Here is a 25,781-nt window from a genome sequence, read left to right on the forward strand (position 1 = left end):
CCTCATGTGTTTTAACTTATTGCTTTCAACAAGATAGTGTTTTTTTCCAGTTCTGGTAATGTGGTCTATGTTAAAGTTATCCACATGATTAAGGCTAAGATTTAGTCAGGGGTATTTTTGGTCATGTCAGGTCACGGGCAATAAATAAAAATTCACGGCCGTGACCTGTCCATGACTTTTCTCAAAAATACGCCTGGCTAAATCTCTACTTCTGAGGCCTTGATTTTCAGGGGGGGACCTGGCTGGGGGGAGGGGCTGCTCCAGTGCTGGGGGTTGACTGCCCCCCAGCTGCCACTCTCCAAACACCCTCCAGGCGCCCCTGGGGCTGCTGCTCCAGCCGCCCTGAGACTGCTGCTGCTCGGGCGGTCACCAAGGCACTCCTCAGAGCCAGCCACACCGGCCGCTGTTCTGGCGTCCCTGGAACCAGCTGCTTGGGGCCGCCCAAGCAGCGGCCAGTGCAGCTGGCCCCGGGGCAGCCTCTGGGACTACCTGGGGCCGCCCCCAGAACTGCTGCTTGGGCAGTCCCCGGGACCAGCTGCTGCTCACGTGGTCCCTGTAGCCAGTTGCCCAGAGCCTCCTGAGCAACAGCCAGTGTGGCTGGGGCCAGCTGCTTGGGAGGCCTTGAAGTCAGCTGCACCAGCAGTCATGGAAAGTCATGGGATCCGTGCCGTCTGCGACCTTGTGTAAGAATCACAGCCTTAGTCATGATCCTTATTAATAGCTGATCATGTTAAGTTTCTTAATGAATTGGGTGGAGAGGAGCTCAGCTATTTTATTTATAAAACCATCCAGCTGTGGTAGTACTGGTAATTCATAGTTCATTACAGTACTAAAAGGGAAATGTAAACAACCCTACACAATCCAAACATTTCACCTAAATACATTCAATTCTATATAGGTTTTTAAACCACACTCACCACTGTATTCTCTCAGCACCTACCAATCATGCATTAAGCAATGTGACTACACATCCGTCACAGACTGGTTGGTCTCTTGTCCTTTTCCCAGAGGAAGAAGCATGTGCAGTAATATCTTGTTCTGCTGGGATTTTTTGTTTTTAAAGTATCTTATGTGCTTGAGAGAAGATTAAGGCAAAGAAATGCACTTTGCATGTGAGCAGAAAGGTTTGTGATGATCCTTTGCAGGGAATTTATTCCAGGGTGTTGGACCAGCCTCTGAGAAAGTTCTGTCACCCACACAGACAAGGTTTAGTCTTAATGTAGATGTAGAGAGTTCTGTTGTGCAAAAGAACATAGTTGTCCAAGATCTTTGTCTCAGAGCTTTCAGTGGTCTTGTATATTGTGGGAGCATGCTATGAAGCACTTTGAGGATAAGGACCAAGATCTTGAACTTGCTTTGAAATTCTATGGGAAGCCAGTGCAGAGGACAGTTGTAATGAAAGGAGAATATGACAAGGTGAAGATGAAACTGACTGATAAGCATAATGTAAGTTACATGGTTTTGTTAATGTTGTTTAGTGATATGCTGTTTGGTTCATTGCTCTGATTTCCTCAGCTTTTCATTTCTATCAGCAGTCTTGCTGAACCACTATTTGTATTACCAGAGTGCCCTGGAACCACCAGTCATGGACCAGGACCCCATGAAGGTATGTGCTATACAAAAACAGATGAATCCATCCCCGAGGAGCTTACAAGCTAAGTAAAAAGACAAGGAATGGATACAGACAGCTGTCCAGTACCATGCCCATGCCACAGTGAACTTGGAGTATTAAGGAACAGCCAAGCTGTACACAAGTTTCCCTCTTATATTAAAATGTAGTACAGCCACCTGAAAGAGAGAGAGAATGCTAAAATCATGTTAAATATTAAACTAATGGCTAGTTTCTTGGGGGATAATACCTGACAACTAGCTATTTAAAAGCATGGGGACTGCTCAGCCAGGTTTTGGGTGGTAGACAGGGTTGTCCAAGTGAAACCTGTTTTGCACCACCTCCTTACTACCAAATGTTTCTGTAATTCTCAGGATTTACTCTGCAGCCTGCCTACCTTCCCCTGCAACCAGGAGTGGGGAAAAGGAGTAGAAGAACAGTTTAGGTTGGTAAGCTAGAGAAAGGGCACGTCAAAGTGTGACGGGTTACATGAGGAAATGTACTGAAGCTCGACAACACTGCATTTCCACAGTGCCACACTTCATCCGAGAACCTTGAAGCGTTTCACACACAGGAACCCTCCCATCACCTCTGAAATAAGTTACTTCTCCAATTGTTTTCTGAAGCTGCCGTAAAGCCACATCAGTCTGTCAGATCAATGGGCATGTACCTGGGAGTAAATGGTATTAAGCTGCTGGTCTTCTCTTAAGTGAAGGGTAGATAGGTATCTATTCCCCCCTGCGAGGGGCTTGTCTACACTGTTTTTATAATATGGTAGAATCTATAGTCAAAACAGTTCAATCAAGCTGTAGACTACCTCCATTAGTCAGCCCTGGGGATGGGCACATGTGTTTTTGTAGTACTTTGTATATGTTTAGAAGCTGGCAGTTAAAGCAGTACAGCCCCCTCCTCTGGGCACAATTTTATCAATATAAGATGTCTATAGCAGGATAGCTTATTTCTGTTACTGGTATAAAGGCACTTTATAATGATAGAATTGTGTCCACAGGAGGGGGTTGTACAGCCTTAACAGTCAGTTTCTAAGCATATACCAAGTGTTACAGAAACAGAGGGTAGGTCAGCCCTGGGGCTACCAGTTTTGACTGGTGTATCCTGCATTGTCTTTAAAAACAGTCTTCCAAGGGGAACAGTGAGAGCAAAAATATTATATGGCTTCAAGACTGAACTTAGTAAGTTTATGGAGGGGACGGTATGAGGAGACTGCCTACAATGGCATGTAGCTGATCTCCAACAGCCAGTGATGGGACACTAGATGGGGAGGGCTCTGAGTTACTACAGAGAATTCTTTCCCAGGGGTTGGTCGGTCTTGCCCAGATGCTTAGGGTTTAACTGATCACCATATTTTGGGTCAGGAAGGAATTTTCCCTTGGCTCAAATTGGCAGAAAGACTGCGGGTTTTCACCGTCTGCGGCATGCGTCACTTGAAGGTTTAAACTAGGGTAAATGGTGGATTCTCTGTAACTTATCTACAGAGACTCCAAGATCTCCTTCTTGAGTGGTAACAGCTAATTCCAAGCCAACATTTTGTATGTGTATTGTAGTTGGGATTATAACTTCCACTGTGCATTTATCAATATTGAATTTCATCTGCCCTTTTGTTGCCCAGTCACCTAGTTTAGTGAGATCCCTTTCTAACTCTTCCCGCTATACTTTGCACTAACTATCCTTAGTAATTTTGCAACTTCAGTATCTACACTTTTCCAGATCCTTTATGAATATGTTGAACAACACTCATCCCAGCCAGTGCAGACTCCTGGGGGATACCACTCTTTACCTTTCTTCATCAATCTTAAAAAAAGGCAAAAAAACCCCCAAACAAACAAAAAACAAGCTAATCCAGTGACCTTTTAAACCAGTCTTATAATGCTTAGAATTATGAGGCTAAAAGCCCTAGTGAGGATGGTATGTAAAGGAGGGATACATTCATCTTGATACTCCCACTGCAGGGCTGCTCCTGTGATATGGGAGTGTGGAAAGAAGTAAAGGAGATCACCCACTGGTGGGAGAGGACTAAACCTAAAAGCAAGACAACATTAGTGGAGTTAGAAACAGCTACACAACATAGCTAGCTTTTATTTAGGCCCCTCCATTGCTGGTGCTCCTTCTTCCTAAGCGCCAGTTGCTGCCTGGAGGTAGCAGCAGTCGCAGCTCTATTCAAGACAGCACTGCCCCAGGTGGGAACCTGAGCTTAAGCAGGATCAGGGCAACATTCCCTTCTGTGCCCCCCAAGCTAGGATGCACATAGACTGTTCAAAGTGGCACATAAATAGAGCTAACCGCACTGTCTTGCAGATGAAATATAATTGAGAATTTAAAGCATACAAAAGCATTAATAGGCTAGATGTTTTCACTTTGCAAGAAAATCACCAGCTATAGCCACAGCTCATGGAAGGCTTCAGTTCTGGCATGCTACAATTACTTGCTCTGATAAGCTTGAAGCCAAGAGGTCTGGAAAATAAACTTGTTTTAATATTGGCTGACTTGTGCAAAGTCACTCTGCCATACTTACTTTTCAGTCATGAAACAGGATACTACATTTTTAAATAATGTATAGTGGTGTTTAGCAATTTTTATGTAAGATCTGTACAAACAAGATTAGTCTCATTCGGAAGCCTTTATTGTATTTCAGTGAAGTTATAAGTGAGCAAATATAAGCTATGTACAATTCACACAGTTTAACATCATCAAATGTAACCGATTCAGAATGAACTTGCAGTTTGGTGGACAAATCAGGTCGGAAGTAACAGTCAAGGCAATGGCACAACTCAGCTATGGCATTTGCTTCATAATATGCCCACTAGAAAGATCCCCAGAAAGGAGTGGGATGGGAAGAAATCAAATTAGCAGGAAAATTAGTTGCCATACATGTGGAATATTTTTCATGCTGTCAAAGTTATGTTAATACTATGTGTGGCGCAAGCTTATGGTATATGAAAAAAATTATAAAAGCTGGGAGTGAGAATGCTAAATGAACTTTATGCTAAATGTTTTAGATATAGGTAGAACTGATAAGAGAAGGATGTCAAACGTGTAACCAAAACTGTAGAACATGTACAAGGTCATCCAATACAGATATAAAAACATCAAATTCTCCCTTTTTGTCTTCTCTGGTTAGAACACACTGGACTCCAATAATAATGGAACCATTTCAACTCAATTCTTTCCTAAGTGTGTGCTCATTAGATCTAAGAAATATACATGAAAAATTTTTTCATAAAAATGAGAAAAAGTCATCCTGCCACACATATTTCATCAGCAAAATGATCCCCGAAGAAAAGCTGCATTAATGTAACTTTAAAAAGTTAATGTCTTTCATGTATTCGTCATATTCAAATATATCAGTTTCAGATGAATTTAGGTTTTTCTTGAATGTAATGGTAAATATAGCTAATGGTAATAAGTTACTGAACACTAGACATGAGTGTGTCATTTTACAAGAATCATGTCATTAAATTGTGTTTGTGCTATAATAATGACAGGATTAAAAATAAAACTGGTCACTCAAATTGTCCCTTTATTATGGGACCTTGTTAAAAAGTCTTTACCTTTTAAAAATAGTTCAAAAGCTATTCTGTATTTGACTTTTTCAAACCTTTATATAAAATTTTTCTTAAAATCTCACTCTGAGCCCAGTATCTAATCAAGATTTTTTCCTCTTAGCTATCCAGAAGTTTAGCTGAGACACTTTGAAGGACTCACTTCTACTTTGAGGTATCCAACTAGGCATTGCTGCATAGCTTGTAAAATCAGCTATAACCCACCAGTGCATAAAAGTAATAGTTGATTTGATACAGTGTGGGCTTGATACTGCAAAGTCTTCCTTGCTTGAGTAGTTCCATTGAAGTTTGTCTCATGTGTGAGGGTTTGCAGATCAGATCCTACATGGTGTTGCAACTTCATGTATGAGAGCAGAAATAAAGACTTCAGAAATAAAAAAATTTAACATTTGCTTTAAGATATATACATACACAGCCATCTAATGTACATATTCACAAATCTGTCCTATGAAAAAAGGGAACTAATTACAGAAAACTGTCAAACCATTTTTGAAAATCTCATAGTTCATTCAATTTAGAGAAAGCAAAAGAACATTAACAAAAATATTTAATGCAACATTTGAGTATTTGGCAAAATGTAAAAACAAACAAAACAAAGATGTCTAGATACTGAATACACTATAAAGGGTATGGAATTAATGCTAACTTTGATTATATTATCCCCATAACTCTTCTGTTCTTCCAAATTTGTAGATCAGAGTACTGTAAAAAAAACAGAAGTTTACATGTAATGTGGAAAAAGGTCACTTGACATAGGAACAGAGGATACTTTAAACTCAAGTTTTGCGCTTATAATTTGGGATGAAAGAAACGAAGTGTAAAATATGAATTCTTTAGCTACAGTACATTTAACTCCCTTTGCTAATCTTAGCTCAGTCCACTTTAACATCTTTAATTTGAAAATCTACTTTTACATAGATTTAATCCCCTTAAGCAATAACTCACCAGACTCAGAGGTTATATATCCAAGAGTTCTGGTGGTGTTTACTATGAAGTGGCTGAGCTAACAACACTATGCAATCTCTTTTAACAGCCACAGCTCTGAGGATTGGAGGGTAGTAGATGTACCAATTTTTAAAAAAAGTTCTAGGGGTGATCCACAGAACTCTAGAGCAGTTGACCTCACAGGTGTAACTGGCAAACTGCTTGAAAATTAAAAATAGAACAAAATATGTGAAATATCATGATATGATAGGGTCTAATCAGCAGTTTCTGCAAAGGAAAACAGTGCCTCTCCAATCTCTTAGCATTCTCCGAACACATCAATAGACAAGTCATAAAGGAGAACTGGCTGACCATTTATTTAGGTGTCCAAATATGCTTTTACAAGGTCCCTGCACAAGAGGCTACTAAAAAAAGCTAAACGTTCATGGAGCAAGAGGACGACAAGCATTGTCATGGCTCAAACAGGGCTAGGGCAGAGAAAACAGAATAGGAATAAATGTGAGTTTTCCACATGACAAAAAGTCGATAGCAGGGGCCTGAAGGTTCTGTACTAGGTCCCATGTTATTCAACATTTAACAATGACCTGGAAAGGGGTGAGCAATGAGGAAGACGACAAAAAGTTATTTAGGTTAGACAGGACCAGAGAAGACTGAGAGGAACTTCAGAAAGACCGAAACGAGCCAGATGAATGGGCAATATGATGATAAATGAAATTCGGTGTTGACAAATGCAAAGTAATGCACACTGAATGGAAAAAATTAAACTACTCATACTTTTGATAGGGCTCTAAATTAACTATTAACTCAGGAAAGGGACCTGAGTGTCACTGTAGACAGCTCAATGAGCAGCTGAAGTCCAAAAAGCAAACACGATATTAGGCTGTATAAGTAGTGGGATGGAGAATAATACAGCAATCACTATAATATTTACATAATATCAATGGTGCGGTACTGGTCATCCTATCTTAAAAAGATTACTGCAGAATTAGAGAGGTTCAGAAAGAGGCAATGAAAATGATCAAGGACCTGGGAAAAAACTTCCTATGATGAGAGAATGAAAAGACTAGGACTGTTGACTTTAGAAAAAAGATGACTATGGTCTAGAGAGGATAGATCAGGAACGTCTGTTTTCAATGTCTCATAACACAAATACAAGGCGGCTTTTACTGAAATTAAAAAGGTGAGAAATTAAAAATTGATAAAATACTTTTTCACATAGTATATAGTTAGACTTTGGAACTCATTGCCACAGGAAGACATTGAGGCCAAGAAATTAGGAAGATTCAAAAAGGAACTAGGACATATTGATAACAAGAATAGCCAGAGTTATCATAATTAATGATGCACTTTTGGAAGGGATATTAAACCCCATGCCTCAGGGCTTAAGCCTAATTATCTATTCAAGACCAGGATGAGATCTGGGGGGGGGGGGGGGGCAGATTACCCCCACATCTGCCTATTGTGGGTTCTCACACTTTCGTCTGAAGCTTCTGGTACTGACCATGGTTGGAAAGAGGATTCAGGACTTGAATGGCCCAGATTCAGTAATCAGTTACAGTTGGGCCAGCTCTAGGTTTGCAAGACTCTGTTGAAGAAGAGAGAGAGGAGACCTTATACTGACTTTCATAACCTGCATATTTGAGAATAGGAGGATTTGGCACATAAATTCCATTTTAGAGATGTTTTCATTAACAAAGGTGTCAGAAGGGTTTCACCAGCTAGAATGTGAAGAGACCAGGTTTAAAAAAAACTAGGAAAGACCTCCACATTTCATTTTTCAAGTATGGAAGGGGTAAGGATGGGCCACAGGGTGAGGGATGGGCCAGGGTAAACATTGGTTGTGGATGTTGACAGAGTAGTAGCTTACACTAAGGTCAAAGGGAGTGGCTCAACCTTCTTAAAAATCAGGCCACTTATTATAGTCCTTAAATATGGATGTGGGAGCCCAACTTTAGGCTTCTTAAAAAACTTTAGCTTCTGCCTTTAACATTTGTTTACTAACAGCATTTAATTGTATGCAAACAAACAAGCTTTGTATTCCTGTGAGTAGAGAGAAACATGTTTAATGAGTAAAACAGAAATGGACTTCAGTCTGGCATAAAAACATGTAGGTTACCTGCTTCATAACATGACTGTGGGTAGAATAAGATAGATGCCAGCAATGGTTTGAAATACTTAGGCATAAGAGAAAAATAACTTACCTAAAAAATATCAATGCATTTTGAAAAAACACAGCTAATCCTGGGTACACATTCGTGTCTACAAAATAAAAGTGCAAGATATATTAAGTTTAGTAGCTTCATATTGGAAAAGTGTATTTGAGACTATTCATGGAGTCACCATCTTGACACAAATCAAGCATACATTGCTCTGAAGGGAAATGGACAGTGAAAGACAGCACTGCCCTATCTCACAGGGGTGTTGTGAGGATAAAACATTAAAGACAGTGAAGCATCCAGAGGCTATGGTAATGAAGCCACATAAGTACCAAAGGTAGATAGCAACTGTCACTTCTAGTACTTACACAAGTGATTGTAAATTAGAACATAGCCATTGCAATTCAATGTTACATGGATGACCATGTAAGAGAACAAAATAAGGTCCCAACAAATAAATGGACATGTTAAAATTCTTATAAAAGTCTACAGTTAGAACCACAAAGGATTCCATGACTTGTTCTGTTCTGGGTTTCCCTTCTATTGGATAGAGAAAGTTTTATTCATATGCAAAATATAAGAGTTAGTCAGTGAACTTAAGTAATGACCATAAGTGTATTAGTTAAAAATGGAATTGGTTAATAAAGTTTCACAAAACCCTTAGAAATGGAGGCTTCACTAGAATACTTGAAAAGTAAATACTGGTTTTGTGTGCTTAAAAGACATTTGAAGTTCCACAGGAATAGGGAGTTTTATGTTAGTAGACAGACTAAAGTTGAAGCATCAAGACTATAGACTAGATAGCAACACATGTATATATAGTTTCTTCTTCAAAATAAGTCACTAAAATCAGTACAGGAAAGAGTTGAGAATTTCATTTACAGTTTCTCTTAATCTGAGCAGCACTATGGCTCCTTACTTTACTCACCAGATCTCTATTCTCTGAACTTGCAAAACTCTCAACAACAACATCAACGCAAGAGGTACATGTGTAATGGAGGTAGAATTTGCCATTGAGGTCAACAGTACAAACTGGAGCAGGTCACTTTGCACTGTATGTGTAGACCTTTTTTCACTGCCACTTTGGAAATGTTCCCTCCCCTCCATTAAAATGTAATAAGGAAGGAGCCTTACTTTGTGTAACATATGCTCCAAAAAGGATCCACATTGAAGCAATAAGTGAACCGAACATCAACATGAAACCAATAAAGAGCCAGACACGAGCACCTGCAAGAAATATACTAAAAGCATTAAAAATAATCTTCTGATCAGTAGGAGATAATGTATCATAAAAGAGAGTGGCCCAAATCATCCCATCCTGACCATGGGAGGAGGCTCTGGAGGGAAAAATCTCCACCAGGATACCCTTGCAGAATTTCTACCACAGCATCCCACCGGAGAGAAGTACGGCAGGATTTGCCTATCCTGATGTAATAGGTCGTAGGGTCTGTCACCAAATCTGGGGATCCCTCAGGTATTCACAGAAGTCCAGGGCCATCTGTGGACAGGCCCCATGGCTCCACAATGGCTCTGGCCCCAACAGCATTCCTCATCTCCTAGCAGTGCATCTCCAAGTGGAGCTATGTTGCCAGAGACTCCACTCGGCCACTGCAGTCCATGGAACTCCTGGAGTGAGAGAGGAATCCCAACAGAAAAGATAGCAGAACCCCTAAGCTGTGCTATCTTTTCCAGGGGGATCATGTGAAGCCCTCTGGCCACAGTCCCGTGCCCACTCAGTCTCCACCCCATGGGAACTCCAGACACAGAACAGCCTCTGGAAGTTCTGAAGGAGGGAGAACAGTACCTTGTGGAAGTGGGAGAAGGAATGGCTATATGCAAAGGATCTCCTCCATGCACAGATATATGGGTCACTCCAGGCCAATATTAATAGTCAGTGGGTACATGGACAGGTGATAGAAGGTTTGAGGGGGGCTGGATTGGTTTTAAAAAATCATGCCCTGTGTAAAAAAAAAAAAAAGGAATAGACGTGTACAAAGTGAAATTAAAACCTGTACACAGGAGTCCCATAGCAGCTCTACCTCCATGTAGAAGCCCTGAGCAAACAGATGATACACAATGACCAGGCCAGGGAGTTTCTACACTCTCCAAGGCCAATTAGATGGGCTTATGCTGGCTTGAAGTAGCCTAGCACTAATGGAAGTGTTTGGGGTGTAAGAGGAGAGAGGGCCATTAGATCCACAGAAACTCCCCACACAGCATGGAAGGGCAGCAGCCCCTGTTCCAACCCACAGGCTGGCATAAGATTCAGAGTGGCTGTGCTGCAGCCTCATCAACCAATCTCAGGTTGTGGATTGGGATTTTACTCCCTCAATGCTCACGCAGGATGCACAAATAAATGCTAGTTACTCAAGCTATATGTATGTCCTGAATCTCATCTTTAGTAGGAAATCCAGAATTCATGTTCTAAGGCTCAAAAATGGCAAAAAAAAAAAAAAAAAAAAAATTCAGAGGTTAATGAGCAAGGAACATTTTTTCTAAATTCTATGAGGTTATCATGAAATTCATTACAAACTGCAGTTGTTTTCATGTAGCTCTTTTAATGCTGATTAAATAAACCATTTACCTGTTCTTCCTAGACATCCATCGCTGTAACTATCTCCTCTCACCTGTGCATTTGATACAGCATTTATCCTGGGACAAAAAACAAACTCAAATACATAAGTTTATAAGTCTAAAGCTTTACTAGAAAAGCCATTTGAAAATTATGATGGTTAAAAACAAAATTAAAGTTTTTAAGAGATGTGAAAAATATTCAGAGAAAGTTACTACGCTGGTCGTTCCCTTCCAGTCACACAGTTTGTAAACTCTTTGTTTAGACCAGATCTTGCAACTGGATCCACAAGGGCAGATTTCTACACCCACACAGAGCTTCAGTGAAGTCCATAGTATCCTCTCAGGTGCAAGGTCTGCTCCAAGGCAACAAGCATCTGAGCCTTGTTTAAGTGTCCTTTTTTAAAAAATAATTGAAATATCTGTAATATATTCCTGGCTTAAGTTAAATGCATTTTTTTTAAAGTTAAAGACACACCAAATAGGTTTGTGGGATGATTGTGATGAAGACAGTAGCATGAATCACTCAACTACTCACTACTACTAATGGTCTAAATTCATCTCTGATGCTACCCTGAAAAAAAATGGTCATCAAAATAAGTTTTAGACCCAGAGAAAGAGCTGTAGGAATAGTTAGCTACACCATGGATCAATCTGGCCTAATATGCTTCATGTTATTATTATTGCATAATATATCAGAGGTTTTTCTATAGGAATATGAGCACTTGTTATAAAAGGAAAAGATGATGCCTTATATTAAGCCAAGATATATATAATTTTTAAAGATAAAACTTAAAGGCGTCAGAGAGAAGAAATAAATAACCGTGTAACGACCCAAGAGAAAAGGAAGCAGAGACCAAGAACTTTGCCTTCTTTTGTGTATTATGCAAAGGAGATACTGGTGGATTAGCGAAAAGTAATGATGCTGATGGTTCAAATTTAGACTAGAGAGAGAGAGAGAGCGAGAGAATGCTGGTTAAATTTTCCATTCTGTAAAATTATGCATCTATGCATTTACAGGAAGCAAGTACCTTTTTAAATATAGAATTATCATTAGCATACTTACATGAAAAAGGCTAATGTGGAAAACACTCCACAGGTGTGGAATGCGTGGTTCATTTGTTCTGGTTTAGGATAAACTACTGCAGCATCTATCATTATCCACCAGCCTGTGAAAAACTAGAGAAACAATGAGACCATCACACAGTATTATGAAGCTGGAGGGGTCTGAAGATAAACTCTCAGCGTGTTTTCTTTGTCTAACACTTCATGCATATTGCTAACTTAATTTCTTCTTTTCACAAATACGCTCTTAAAAAAGTTTGCTGACATGTATGTTCTGTAATCCAGTAAAGCTGGAAAAAAAACTTACTGCTGACATTTTCAAAGCAGTGTTTGGGATTTAGCCATACATCTTCTATTAAAATTAAAGAAAAAGGTATGGCTAGATTACCTTCATTGCCTTAAAAACTTGAACATATGTTCACAATATATGCATGATTTAGCCAGGTAAAATGTAAGTGCTGTAACATACCTTGTTATGCCAGACACACACACATATCACATAGGAGTCCTAGTCATGGACCAGGACCCTCTTATACTAGATCAGGGGTTGGCAACCTTTCAGAAGTGATGTGCCGAGTCTTCATTTAGTCACTCTAATTTAAGGTTTTGCGTGCCAATAATACATGTTAACGTTTTTAGAAGGTCTCTTTCTATAAGTCTATAATATATAACTAAACTATTGTTGTATGTAAAGTAAATAAGGTTTTTAAAATGTTTAAGAAGCTTCAATTAAATTAAAATGCAGAGCCCCCCGGACCGGTGGCCCAGGATCTGGGCAGCGTGAGTGCCACTGAAAATCAGCTCGCGTGATGCCTTTGGCACACGTGCCATAGGTTGCCTACCTCTGTACTAGATGACGTACTAACACAGAACAAAAAACAAGGCCTTGCCCCAACAAGCTTATGATGCTAAGTATAAGACAAGAGACAACAGATGGAGACAGACGGACCGACCAAAGGGGAAATACGAGGAAACAATACTGGTCAGTATGATGGGCTGTGCTCTCAGCACACAAACGGTCTAGCCGTTGTCAAGTATTTTGTAGGCCTCACAGCAAAGGAGAGTTTTATGGACAGATTTGGAGGAGGATAATGAGTTAGTTTTGCGGATGTTTATAGGGAGCTTCTCCCAAGTGTAAAGGACAAAATGGGAGAAAGCATGAAGGTGCTTGTTTGAAAAGTCAACAAGTAGGCGACGGCAGCTGGCATCATGGGCTGATCAGAGGCAGGAGTCTACCTTTCAATACTACATTAGATTTGATAGGTAGGGTGGGGATAGGGCCATGAAGGTCTCTGAAAGTGAATACATACCTTCCAACAATTTAACACTTTTTAAAAGAAAATCAATACCGGAAAAAGAAAAAGTAGTATCGGAACATCAAATTCAAACATAGTGTACACATCCAGGTGAACTGCAAAGGTTTTCCTAAACAAACTTGAAAAATATGAAGAAATATATTGGTTTAAGAATGCAGTTAGCACTGCAATTTAACAAAATTTGATTTAGGAACGTTTTATACTAAATGAAGTATTAATGCCACATTAAATAAGATGACAAATCTGGATTCATTTGTGTAGTTTGAATACTTACCAATACACCTGCAACCACTGAAGCAACTGCATTTCTTCTTTCACTCCAGTCAATACACTCACACTCTGGCCATCGGAAATTGTCTAGGAATCCTGCCATTTCTCTAATGGTTAGATTTTTCTTCTTTATCTGTACTCTTGCATGAATTTTTCATTAACTGTTGACTCCTAAATAATTTAACAAAACAGCCAGACAATTTAGAAATTTCATGATTTTTTTCCTAATATATATATATATATATATTTTGACAAGTTTGTTAAAGACAGAATCTATTTAATAAAAGCATTTTTTCTCAAATCAAATTTGGGCTAACATTTTGGTTTTGTAAGAACAAGCTTTTACAAACTAAGTTTAACAGCAACATATCCACAATTAAAAAAAAAAATCTATCACCTACAACCCAAACAATGAAGGGTTATGTTAGCATGAGAACTTAAAAATTATTAGAAATTGAATACTCTATTTTCATCATCCAAGCTGACAGAAATGCAAAAATAAAAAAGCAAGCAAAACAACATAAGGGGTAAAAACTAAATATGATTTTTAACCTGAGAGTGTCACTTCAAAGGCACAACCATCTTTCAGCCACTACAGATACTCTTGTAGACCAAAATAGAAATATCACAGATGCAAGGGGATTTAAGAAGTTCTGGTAAACGCATAATAATTGGCCTTTATATCAGAGCAGCTATTAAGTTAGATTCCTGATACCAGTTGTATTCAGGGACTAAAGATGCTTGGGGAGTACCGCACTCACACCAGAGAGAGAAGGTAATAAACTTGTTGATTCAGCTAAGGAATAGTGTTAATAAAATTTGAAAGGTGTTTTATTTAGTCCTTCTAGACCAAGGAGGTAGGTGCATCACTGAAGAATCTTAAAAGTGAGAAGGCTAAAGCAGGGGTAATTAAAGAGAAAGCTGTAAATAAAAGTGAAATAATTGGGCCTCAAACGTTTTATTGGCTGATCACTAACTATAAAAGTTTCTTAACTACTATGTTATTGTTCATAGTCTATTACATTTTAATCTTTATAACATATCCTCCGTTTGCACATTTCTTACATTTGATATGGTATAGGCTTGTATACCTGGTTTTAGCTTTATTTATTTATTTGTTTGTTTTTGGTGTTAAGACTTCAAATATTTACAAGATTTACATTGCATATTAGCAATTCACAGCAAGCATTCCTGATATCTAATTCTGTTTTAATATTGTAGTTAATCATTTCCCTAATCTATACAGAATAATCTACAAATATTGTTTAACTGTACATTATGATTAACAATTAACTATCTTAATCAAAGTACAGGAAAGATTGCTGTGGAGGTTTTTAAATTCCAGTGTTATCAAGAAAAATCCTCCATTGAAGGTCAAAGGAAAATTAAATCAAATACTCAGTATCAGCCTACACATGAATAAAGGGCACTTCTTGTAGTTTAGATTTTTATAGAAGAAACAAGCAATTCTGAATCTAGCACTATGATCTCATCAATGGTTATGGTGACATCTTAAACCACTAAAGCAATCCTGGAACAACTGGGTAGTCAACCATAACTTCCAAATGAATGTATTGCACAAATCAAAAAAAAATTTTTTAAACAGCAGTAATGGATACGAGTCCAAGATCCATCTCTTACCTAGAAGATTCTAAAAGACTCACATTCCTTCCAACTCTTCCACTAGTTCCCTCTGTGCTTCCCCCCTGTATCACAACTCTACGTTGGCTCCTACTGTGCTTCCTTCTCCACCCCATCTTTAAATTGCTGATTGTTCCTCCTGTCATTTCTTCATTTCCTTTCAACTCCCTCCTGTTTCCTTCCCCCTCCTCCACTGACCTCCCTATCAGAAGGTCTGGTCCATCTCTGATCATCTCATTACCACTTTCTCCATGAACTACAGGTTCCTTTGTGTATGGTATTGCAGCCATTAATTACAACAGAATGGCACATGCAGAAACATGAAACATTTTAAAAAACATTTTATTATGGCAAAGTTACAATAAAACGTTAATATTCTACATCATACGTTACTTATTCAGGCTCCAGTTAATATTCAAAGATCCTGGATAAAGATTCTGGCCTGCTGACGGGAAGCCTCCCTCCTGAGTGCACTAGAAAGGGTGACCAAATTTCTAGACACCTATCCCATTTTTGGCACTTGTGTACATACTTGGTGTGAAAGCTTTTTCATTAGAAGACTGTCCATATTTTTCTATACTACTGTTCCCAAGAGAATGGGTCACATTTCCAATAATGTGCAATACAGAGTCTAGCTGCTAACAAAAAAGATCTCTAACAAGCTAGAATTTTGTTATAAGATGAATCTCTAATAATTCCCTGCCCAAACCATCTAATTCCCTGACAAGCACTACATGTGCAAGTATGTTATGCTTTCCCCATAATCACTCCATCAGAGTGCCACCCTAGTAGCAAAAATATGATGGATCTTCACTGGAGCTAAACGCCACCTTTATAGTAATTTATTTTTAAAAAATTATGAGCTATGCAATTTGAAGAGGTATATCCCCTTTCCCAAATAGAGATCTTTGCCCTAATCCCTCTCCCATTTTTTCATCTGGGTTGTTTTCTTCACATCTTTTTAAAATCAAAATTGTATATATCTTGGATATTTAAACCTTTTCCAACTTTCTCCTGGGTCAACTCCACAAATGTGGATAAAGGTCTAGATAGAGCCCCCTCATATCCAGGCTTCACAGTAAAAATGACTTGTAAATACCTAATCTTTATATTATTTACATTATTACATATCCATTGGTATGTAATCAGGACCCAGAAACAGCTGTCTGAGTTGAATAATCTCAGATTTTACCCACAATAGTCATGTTGATATTTTCTAGGAATAATTTCCTAATTATTAATTAAAGTAGCTAAGGGAGAGGGTCTTGGTGACAGGAATTTAGAAAATTTGTCCAAAGCTGCTAATGTGGGCTGGATGAGTGAGTGACATTTTATTTATGGTGACCTAAATTTCTTTTTAACCCAACAATTTCTGTGAATAGCTATATTTGAGCTCCAGTCTTGATTGAATTTTATCCAGTGTTAGGATGGTCTATTGTGAACCCAACTCATCACATCTTTTAATTGTCATGTATATAATAATAATAAACCGAATTAGGGAACACTACGCCACCCCACTTAGTAGACTTGTATAGTATTTTAGAATTGAACCTCTGCAATGTGACTTTTTCCACCACATAACAGATTTGACATTATTTTAATTGTATTAGCTCAGGGGTTCCCAAACTTGGTTCGTGGCTTGTTCAGGGAAGCCCTGGCGGGCCACAAGACGCTTTGTTTACCTAAGCGTCCGCAGGTACGGCCGCTCGCAGCTCCCATTGGTTGGGAACGGCGAACTGCGTCCACTGGGAGCTATGAGCGGCCGTACCTGCGGACACTCAGGTAAACAAAGTGTCTCGTGGCCCCCAGGGCTTACCCTGAACAAGCCACGAACCAAGTTTGGGAACCCCTATATTAGCTGTTGGGTGTAAATGATCATCTTTTAAAAATCATGACTAGATGACATTAATAAAACGGCAGGTTTTGAATATGTACATATCTGAATTCTCTCTCAGTTACTCTGAGTACCGAGACACTAGTCACTCTCCTTGAGGTGAGCGTGGTGTGTAAAGTACCATTGCCTATCACTGGATCTTTGTGGTGAAGCTCATTAATCTATGAAATACTGGGAAACAGAACAATTTCTGTATAAATACTTTGCAAAGCCTGCAGTGTAAATTCATACAATTTGCAACACATTTCAACTAGCACCATGGTATGTGCTAAAATTAAGAATATATTGTGCTACTGCACAAATACAGAAAGGAAAGAAGAACTTTAGGCTGATCCATCAGGCATGTATGAAAAGGACTGCAACATTAGTAACTCACATACATTTACTTTTCAACCAGATCATCTTTAGGGGAGGACTAAGAATTATGGCATGAATGGTTAGGACAAAGCCACAGACAACTGAAAGCATCACTGAGTGGTTGTGCTTGAGAAACAAACAATAACATAGTGAGGCAATACATAGAGACTGCAATATATTTAGTCTAGTGATATAAACCTTTGTACTATATTTGCCCAGAAATCGCATGCAAGAGCTTAACAGAATAGCTATCATTCAACAAAAAAGGAGAATGAAAATATACCAATTGTAGAATCCACACAACTGTTCGTAACACAGTACATAAAGATTAAAGGCAGAGTTATGTGGCTGTCAATAATTCCCCCCCGAGTTTTGCCCACACTCCAATAGATAAAGTTAAACCTATATTCTTCTCTCCCTGCCAGATTTGCTTTATTTTCTTTGAGGTTTGTAGGTTTTACATTTGTATGTTAATACGTTTATAGATTTTAGGTGGGTGGTATGAATTATTCATATTTATGATGCAAGAATGTCTTTGCCAGTGGCATTTTGCACATATAATACAGATCTCCTGCTATAATCTCTCACCTGCTTAAATTTGAAAGCTAGGAAATAATATAATTGTTACTTAAATTAAACTTCAGCAAAGGTTTGTAGTGCATGATCCAACATCTCTCCAGTAATGTTAATGCCTTATAAAAATGTCAGGTTTTCCCAAATGGAAGACTTTTAAATTCATTCTGATACTGAGATTACTTTAAATGGGTTTCATGGAATTGGTTTGCATATGAATATTTTTCTTCTTTCCTGAGCAGTAACAGCAGTTATTATTAGTCAGGGCATGACAATTTACCAGACAGCTGCTTGTCAGAGGAGTAAGTCTACCTGCCATAGGTTGGTACTAAAGATGAACCCACTAGTAAGCTCCATGATTACTGTTCTGGTAAGAATCACAGCAATTACCCCCAAGCTGCTGAAAAATAGGGTACTGAGATTCTTACCAAGATTTTGGTACCAGAACTTGCTCCCCCTCTTGTTAATGGATTTAGTGCCTGATAAATGTGAAGCCCCTCCTATACCCATCTGACACCTGGAAGGGAGAAGGAGATTCATCTTCAACCGGACCCCAAGTCCAGAGCCTCCTGGTTGTACAGGTGTCTGCTACTTTAGTCTTTTCCCAATCAACTGGTTACTACAAGAGCTGGGTCACCACAACTCTATTCCTCACCCAGTTTTCTTAACTCCTCCTCATAAATATTCCAGTGCCTCCTTCCACTGCACCTCACATCCTGCCCAAACAGCAGGAGAGAAATTGACATGATTGTCAGTTTCACATTGCCCAGCACTGTAAATATCATCAGTGAAACTGACTAGACTTATTAGTTTCATATTTACTTTCACAGAGAAAGGATATTGGGGAATATTTAGGAAATAAACTCAAATACTCTATGGGGTTTCACAATTATGTATAGATAAAGTAATCATTCTGATCATATTTACACTTTCAGTAATTGTCAAATATAAAATAAGTAGTCACGTTCTAAACAGGTCACATTTGCTTAATTTTCATGAACTTCTAGTATTTTAAAGTAATCTTTTCACCAAGAACGCTAGAAGCACAGCATTTAGCTAATAGCCACAGCCAGTCATTTTCTTCAAAGAAAACTACCTTCCCAAAGGTTATTTATTAATTTTTAAAAAGAGTTCTAAAAACAAGAGAAAATAAGAATGCTACCTGATATTTTCTCCCTGATCCCAATATTACTCAGACATTTCAGAGAGAAGTAATATTATTGATATCGTGCTATAGTGGACATGTTAAGGGAAATAGCATACAACTCAGTATACAAACAAAATTACTGCTTTAGAGACAGATATGTCAGAGTTACAGACACAGTATAACTTAAAATAGCAATAACTTTACCCAATTTATTAATCTGATCTGCCTCCCACTAAGAAGGATCAATGTTTCCTCTCTGTTCTGGTTTGCTAAGAGGTCACCCTCTCATTGAAAGAATGCCTGCTAGATTTTCAGATGACTACAACATCCAATTCTTAAGAAGATTCATATGGTTAAATAATTTTTTTCCTTTAAAAAAAATTCTTTAGTCAAAAGGGCAATGTGAAATACAAAAATTCTCTCTTTCCTAGGACTTAGGTGGAAATGTAGTCTGCATTTTTCTCATCCTGAGATATTAGGAAAATGAGTAACTATGCAGATTTGTAATTTCAAAACAACATGTGTCATTAACCCTAGTAAAACTTGTCAGAACTCAAGTAATTTGGTGGTGATAGAAATATGTATATACAGTCTACACTTGCAAAAAAAGATATTTAAATTTTTTAACATTCAAAAAGTTGAACACCAAATTAGGGATGTTTGGCTCACTTGGGAAATCTGAAAGCTCACACGGGAAATCTGAAAGCTCACACAAAACTTCTCTCAGCATTTCAGTAACTATCCACACACATCAGATTCTATTTTTAATACTAACATTATGGCCAAAAATAGTGAAATCAGGGAAGCTGTTGCCTCCTTGCCCTTGCAAATCTAATAGGTTTTTTTAGAAGACCTGCTAGTTGAAATGCAAAACAATCTGCTGCCAATGCATATTATTTTCTTTATTACAGAGTGCATTCCTGATACCCAGAACTGGCCCTGAAACATGAGTTTTGTTTGAACTTGACTTTTCAGGCACTTTAAAAAACACACCCCAACGAGAGGCATAGAGCTTTCTGCGATGGGGCTACAGTGCTGCGGTGCCAGTATAGACACCGTGGCGATTATAGCACTGTGTTTGGCCTCCGGGAGGTGTCTCACAATGCCTGTTCTCACCTTGGGGGGGAGGGATAGCTCAGTGGTTTGAGCATTGGCCTGCTAAACCCAAGGTTGTGAGTTCAATCCTTGAGGGGGCCATTTAGGGATCTGGGGCAAAAATCTGTCTGGGGATTAGCCCCGCTTTGGGCAGGGGGTTGGACTAGATGACCTCCTGAGGTCCCTTCCAACCCTGATATTCTATGATTCTCTCTGGTCATCAGTTTGAACTCTACTGCCCTGCCTTCAGGTGACCAACCGTCATCCTCATCCCATAAATTCCTTTGGAAATTGGAAAGTCCCCTTCCTGTTTGCTCAGTAATGCATGCAGTGGTCTCAGCGCATCTTTCCAGGTGGCCATGCCTGCTCCACGCACAAGGCGATCCCCCACTTGGAGCAATGCTGAGCTGCTGGACCTCATCAGCATTTGCAGGGGGGAGGCTGTCCAGTCCGAGTTGCTCTCCATCCATAGGAATTATGATACCTACGGACAGATTTCACGATGCATGACAGAAAGGGGCCATGACTGGGACACATTGCAGTGCAGGGTCAAAGTGAAGAAGCTGCAGAACGCCTACCACAAGGCGCGGGAGGGAAACCACCATTCTGGTGCTGCACCCACAGGCTGCCAGCTCTACAAAGAGCTGGACGTGATACTCGGCAGCAACCCCACCTCCACTGTGAAGACCACTATGGATACGTCAGTGGCTCATGTGCCAGTCAAGAGTGGACCAAGCCAGGAGGAGGAAATCTGGGTCGAGGATGTGGAGGGGGTGGGGGACCCAGAGGCAGAGGATGACTCGGAGGCCAGAGATGCATGCAGCCAGGAGCTCTTTTCTACCCCGGAGGAGGGCAGGCAGTCACAGCTGTCAGAGCTTGGCAAAGCACAAACAGGAGAGGAGGCACCCGATAAGTGGATCTGATTTTGGGAATCACTGAAGCGAGTTGTTGGGGTCAGGAGGGTTGCAGAAAGCAGGCTTGTCTCCCACCGCATGCCTAGTCTGAGCAGTAGAACAGGCTGTTGATTGATTCCCTCACTTCACGGGAATCTCCCTCAGAGATCTCCAGGAAACTCTCATGGAGATACTGGACAATCCGCTGCTGCAGGTTCTTGGGCAGAGGTGCTTTGGTTTTTGCCCCATTAATAGTAACTTTCCCGCGCTACTGTGCTGTCACGGGGGTGGGAGACCACACAGGCGAGCCACATAGAGGCCAGGGCGGAAGCTGCAGGCTTGGAGAAGACCCTCCCTTGATTCCCTGCTCATCCTCAACAGTGAGATATGTTCCGTAATGATCATATCCTGTGGAAAGTATGGGGACAGGAATGATTATCAGCCCCCCCCTTACAGTGCTGGCTCTCTCCAAGAGCCATGTGCCCAGTGTACAGCAGGGTCCGGGAAGAGTGATACCCTTCCCCTGCGGCTACCCACCATTTTGGAAGTCTTGTGGCTCATGTGTGCTTGCCTGGGGTCACCCAGTTAGTGAGAGGTGTGAGAGTATTGGCTGTGTTTTAAATCACTGAATCAGTATTCTCTGTGTTGCAAACAATACTGCTTCTGTAGAATGTTGCATTTAAACTTCACAGAGGTGACCTTGGGAGCCCAGCTGCTCTCTTTGTTATCAGCAGCTGAACGGCTGCGCAGAATTAGAAAGCGGCCAAGAAGAACTAAGGAGGACTTTCTGCATAATGTTATGATGTACTCCGCCGCTGAGAAACAGGAATTGAAGGAGTGGCAGGACAGTGAGAAGAGGGACCAAAAGGAGAATACGACATGCCAGAATGAAGCCACAGAGCGGCTCTTAAAGGTTACGGAGCACCAAGCAGACACGCTCCAGGTGATACTAGCTCTTCAAATGAAGCAGCTCCACGCCCTCCCTCCCCTGTAGCCGCTGTCACAAAACTCTTTCCCATGCGCCCCTGAGACACCGCCAATACACTCTTATCAACCTCCTGGCTCCAGTCTATACCCGAGGCATTCCACTCCTCCCTCCTCACAGTCCAGCACTGTGGACTCCAACTGCACTCAACACCCATCCCTCTGCAGTTGGCCCTGCTGAAGTACAGTACCCTCTGCATTGTACTCCAAAGGAGAAGGCTGGACATACATAAATCTTTAGCTGTCCTGGGACCCCTCCTCCTCCTGGGACCTACCCTTATCCCTCTCATTGCTGATGGGTTTTTTTGTTTGACTCTCTCCTCCGGTTGTTGTCTTTTAATAAAAGAATTTTGTTGGTTTGAAAACAATCTTTATTCTATTAATTGAAAGCAAAAAGAGCACTGCAAAGCAACATACAATTATATTACACCCACTTATTGCATCATGTGCACCAATCCCCTCCTAGCACAGGGGTAGGCAACCTATGGCATGCGTGCCAAAGGCGGCACACGAGCTGATTTTCAGTGGCACTCACACTGACCGGGTCCTGGCCACCGGTCCCGGGAGCTCTGCATTTTAATTTAATTTTAAATGAAGCTTCTTAAACATTTTAAAAACTTTATTTACTTTACATATAACAATAGTTTAGTTATATGTTATAGACTTATAGAAAGAGGCCTTCTAAAAACATTAAAATGTATTACTGGCAAGCGAAACCTTAAATTAGAGTGAATAAATGAAGATTCGGCACACCACTTCTGAAAGGTTGCCAACCCCTGTCTTAGCATTACAAGCACTGCACTCCCGAGCATAGCAACAAATATTAGTGGCTTTCAGCTTCAAATTGCTGCCTCAAGGCATCCCTGATCCTTATGGCCCTGCACTATGCCCCTCTAATAGCCCTGGTCTCTGGCTGTTCAAACTCAGCCTCCAGGCACTGAGCCTCTGCAGTCCAACCCTGAGTGAAGCTTTAATCCTTCCTTTCACAAATATTATGGAGCGTACAGCATGCAGCTATAAGCATAGAAATATTGTCATTGGCCAGGTCCAGCTTCCCATAGAGGCAGCATCAGCGGGCTTTTAAATGGCCAAGAGTACACTCAACGGTCATTCTGCACTTGCTCAGCCTGTTGTTGAACTGCTCCTTGCTGCTGTCAAGTTGCCTCGTGGCTTCATAAGCCACGGCATTAAGGGATAGACGGGGTCTCCCAGGATCACAATGGACATTTTGACTTCCCCTACAGTGATCTTCTGGTCTGGGAAGAAAGTCCCTGCTTGCAGCTTCCTGAACAGGCCAGTGTTCCGAAAGATGCGTGTGTCATGCACCTTTCCGGACCAGCCTGCGTTAATGTCTGTGAAATGCCCAAGGTGATCCACAAGCGCCTGGAGAACCATTGAGAAATACCCCTTGTGATTAATGTACTTGGTGGCTAGGTGGTCTGGTGCCAGAATTGGAATATGCGTGCCATCTATCGCCCCTCGGCAGTTAGGGAAGCCCATTTGTGCAAAGCCATCCACAATGTCACGCATGTTGCCCAGAGTCACGGTCTTTAGGAGCAGGATGCGATTAATGGCCCTGAACACTTCCGTCAACACGAGTCCAACGGTAGACTTTCCCACTCTGAACTGATTAGCGACCGATCAGTAGCAGTATGGAGTAGCCAGTTTCCACAGTGCAATTGCCACGCGCTTCTCTAATGGCAGGACAGCTCTCGTGCTCATGTCCTTGCGCCTCAGGGCTGGGGCGAGCTCATCATCCAGTCCCATGGATGTGGCTTTCCTCATCTGAAAGTTCTGCAGCCACTGCTCATCATCCCAGACGTGCATGACGATGTGAGCCCATCACCAGTACTTGTTTCCTGAGCCCAAAAGCGGCGTTCCACTGTGGTCAGCACCTCCGTGAATGCCACAAGCAATCTTGTGTCATAGCTACTATGTGTGGCGAGATCAATATCACACTTCTCTTTCCTTTGTAATTTAAGGAATAACTCTACTGCCACTCGTGATGGGTTGGTCAGAGCGAGCAGCCAGAAGAGGTAGGGCGCTCAGTACACAAACTGTTGAAAGATGGTGCCAAATGCAGATGGAAGCACAGGGATTGCTGGGATGCGAAGCAATTTATCATGGGTCATTGGAACAGGACCCAGGATGCCCCGTAACCCCCTCCGCCTTCCCACAAGTGTTAATGGCAGAAAAGAAAGAGGTGTTCTGTGGGATAGCTGCCCAGAGTGCACCACTCCAAATACCGCTGCAAGTGCCACAAGTGTGAACACGCTATTGCGCAGGCAGCTGACAGTGTGAACACACAACAACAGTTTCCCTTCAGCGCTCTCTGAGTAGCGCTGTAAGTGCCAGCACTGTAACTTTTTCAGTGTAGACGTGCCCTTACTGCAGAACAAGAGAGTCACTGGAGGTAATGCTAAATAGGAATAAGGCACGCTTGTTCTGGAATAAGAGCATACACACATGGAGTTGGTTGGGAACAGCACTTTAAATTCACACCTTACCTTAATTGGCATTAATTTTGAAGTATAGACAAGCCCTAAAATGGAACTAGAACTCAGGAGTTCCATCTGAAATCCAGTGCAAAAGGCTACAGTCTCCCATGAAAACACGGAATGGGAAAAAGTTTACCTATTATGCTTTTCATTTATTTTTGCATTTCCTAAAGTTTGTACAATGAAAATCCAGTATAGGTGGTCTCTGCACTTTCTGGTGTCTCTGCGGAGTGCTGCCTCTCCTCGTTTTCAGATGAGAAAGAACGGATAGGAGGGGGAAGAAATTAAAACCAAAATTTCTTTCAAAAAGGATAAAACATCACTCTAAAGACAGTTAAAAATACACCTATTTTATAAAAGAGTTTGAGAATCCTTGAACTAGCCCATTATAATCACTTGTTTTACATGGAGTTTCACTTTCAGGTTTTCACCCACTGTGACACACTGCTACAAGGTATGGGCTGTGACGCAGAAAGAGGGGCAAAGAGGCGTGAGGGGGGGGATAGGCTTGGGGGAAGGGGCAGGGCCGCATTTTGGGTGCCGATGCCCCACTTTTAGGGAGTATCCATTCCCCAGCACCGGGAGCAGGGGGAAGGAGGTGAAGGGGCAGCCCCCCCCCGGGTGACCAGATGTCCCGATTTTATAAGGACAGTCCCAATTTTGGGGTCTTTTTCTTATATAGGCTCCTATTACGCCCCCATCCCTGTCCCGATTTTTCACACTTGCTGTCTGGTCACCCTACCCCCAGCACCGAGAGTGGGGGGGGAAATAGGTCAGCCCCCCAGTGCAGAGAGCACGAGAGATTTTCACCCTCACCCCCGCGCGCAGAGAGCCGTTGGCCTGCGGCCGTTAGGAGGGGCTCCCGTGGAGCGCGTGGGGTCTCCTGCCACACGTGGAGCAGGCGGGGGGAGGGGGGTTAGAACGGGCGGGGGGAGGGAGCGCTCTCTCAGGAACAGCCCCTGCCCCAGCGGGAGGCGGCAGCCGTCAAGCTGCTCTCCGCCTCCCTTCGCGAGGGGCTCGCTTCGCCCGCCTTTCCCGCGCGCTCGCCCCCTCCCCGCGCGCTGGGCCCGTCCTAGGGGGACGCAGGCACCGAACCTACCGCGTCCTGCGTGAGACACTTCCTGCTGCCACAGCCCGGCCGGCCGGGGAGGTGGGGCAGGGAGGAGACTGACAGGCGCCTCTGCCCAAT

General features: G+C 41.4%; 1 protein-coding gene across 1 annotated transcript; it reads right to left on the reverse strand.

Moving 5' to 3' along the window:
- Positions 1 to 4,225: 4,225 nt before the first annotated feature.
- On the reverse strand, positions 4,226 to 25,770 carry TMEM50B (transmembrane protein 50B). Its single transcript, XM_034751999.1, has 7 exons — positions 25,692 to 25,770; positions 13,515 to 13,681; positions 11,926 to 12,038; positions 10,873 to 10,940; positions 9,423 to 9,515; positions 8,334 to 8,391; positions 4,226 to 5,889 (listed from the first exon to the last, which is right to left on the reverse strand). The coding sequence occupies exons 2-7, from the start codon at positions 13,611 to 13,613 to the stop codon at positions 5,844 to 5,846; spliced, it is 477 nt and encodes a 158-aa protein (XP_034607890.1). The 5' UTR covers positions 13,614 to 13,681; positions 25,692 to 25,770; the 3' UTR covers positions 4,226 to 5,843.
- Between the last annotated feature and the right edge of the window lie 11 nt (positions 25,771 to 25,781).

The sequence above is a fragment of the Trachemys scripta genome, chromosome 1 (genome assembly GCF_013100865.1).
Source record: "Trachemys scripta elegans isolate TJP31775 chromosome 1, CAS_Tse_1.0, whole genome shotgun sequence".
In the NCBI taxonomy this organism is placed as follows: Eukaryota; Metazoa; Chordata; order Testudines; family Emydidae; genus Trachemys; species Trachemys scripta.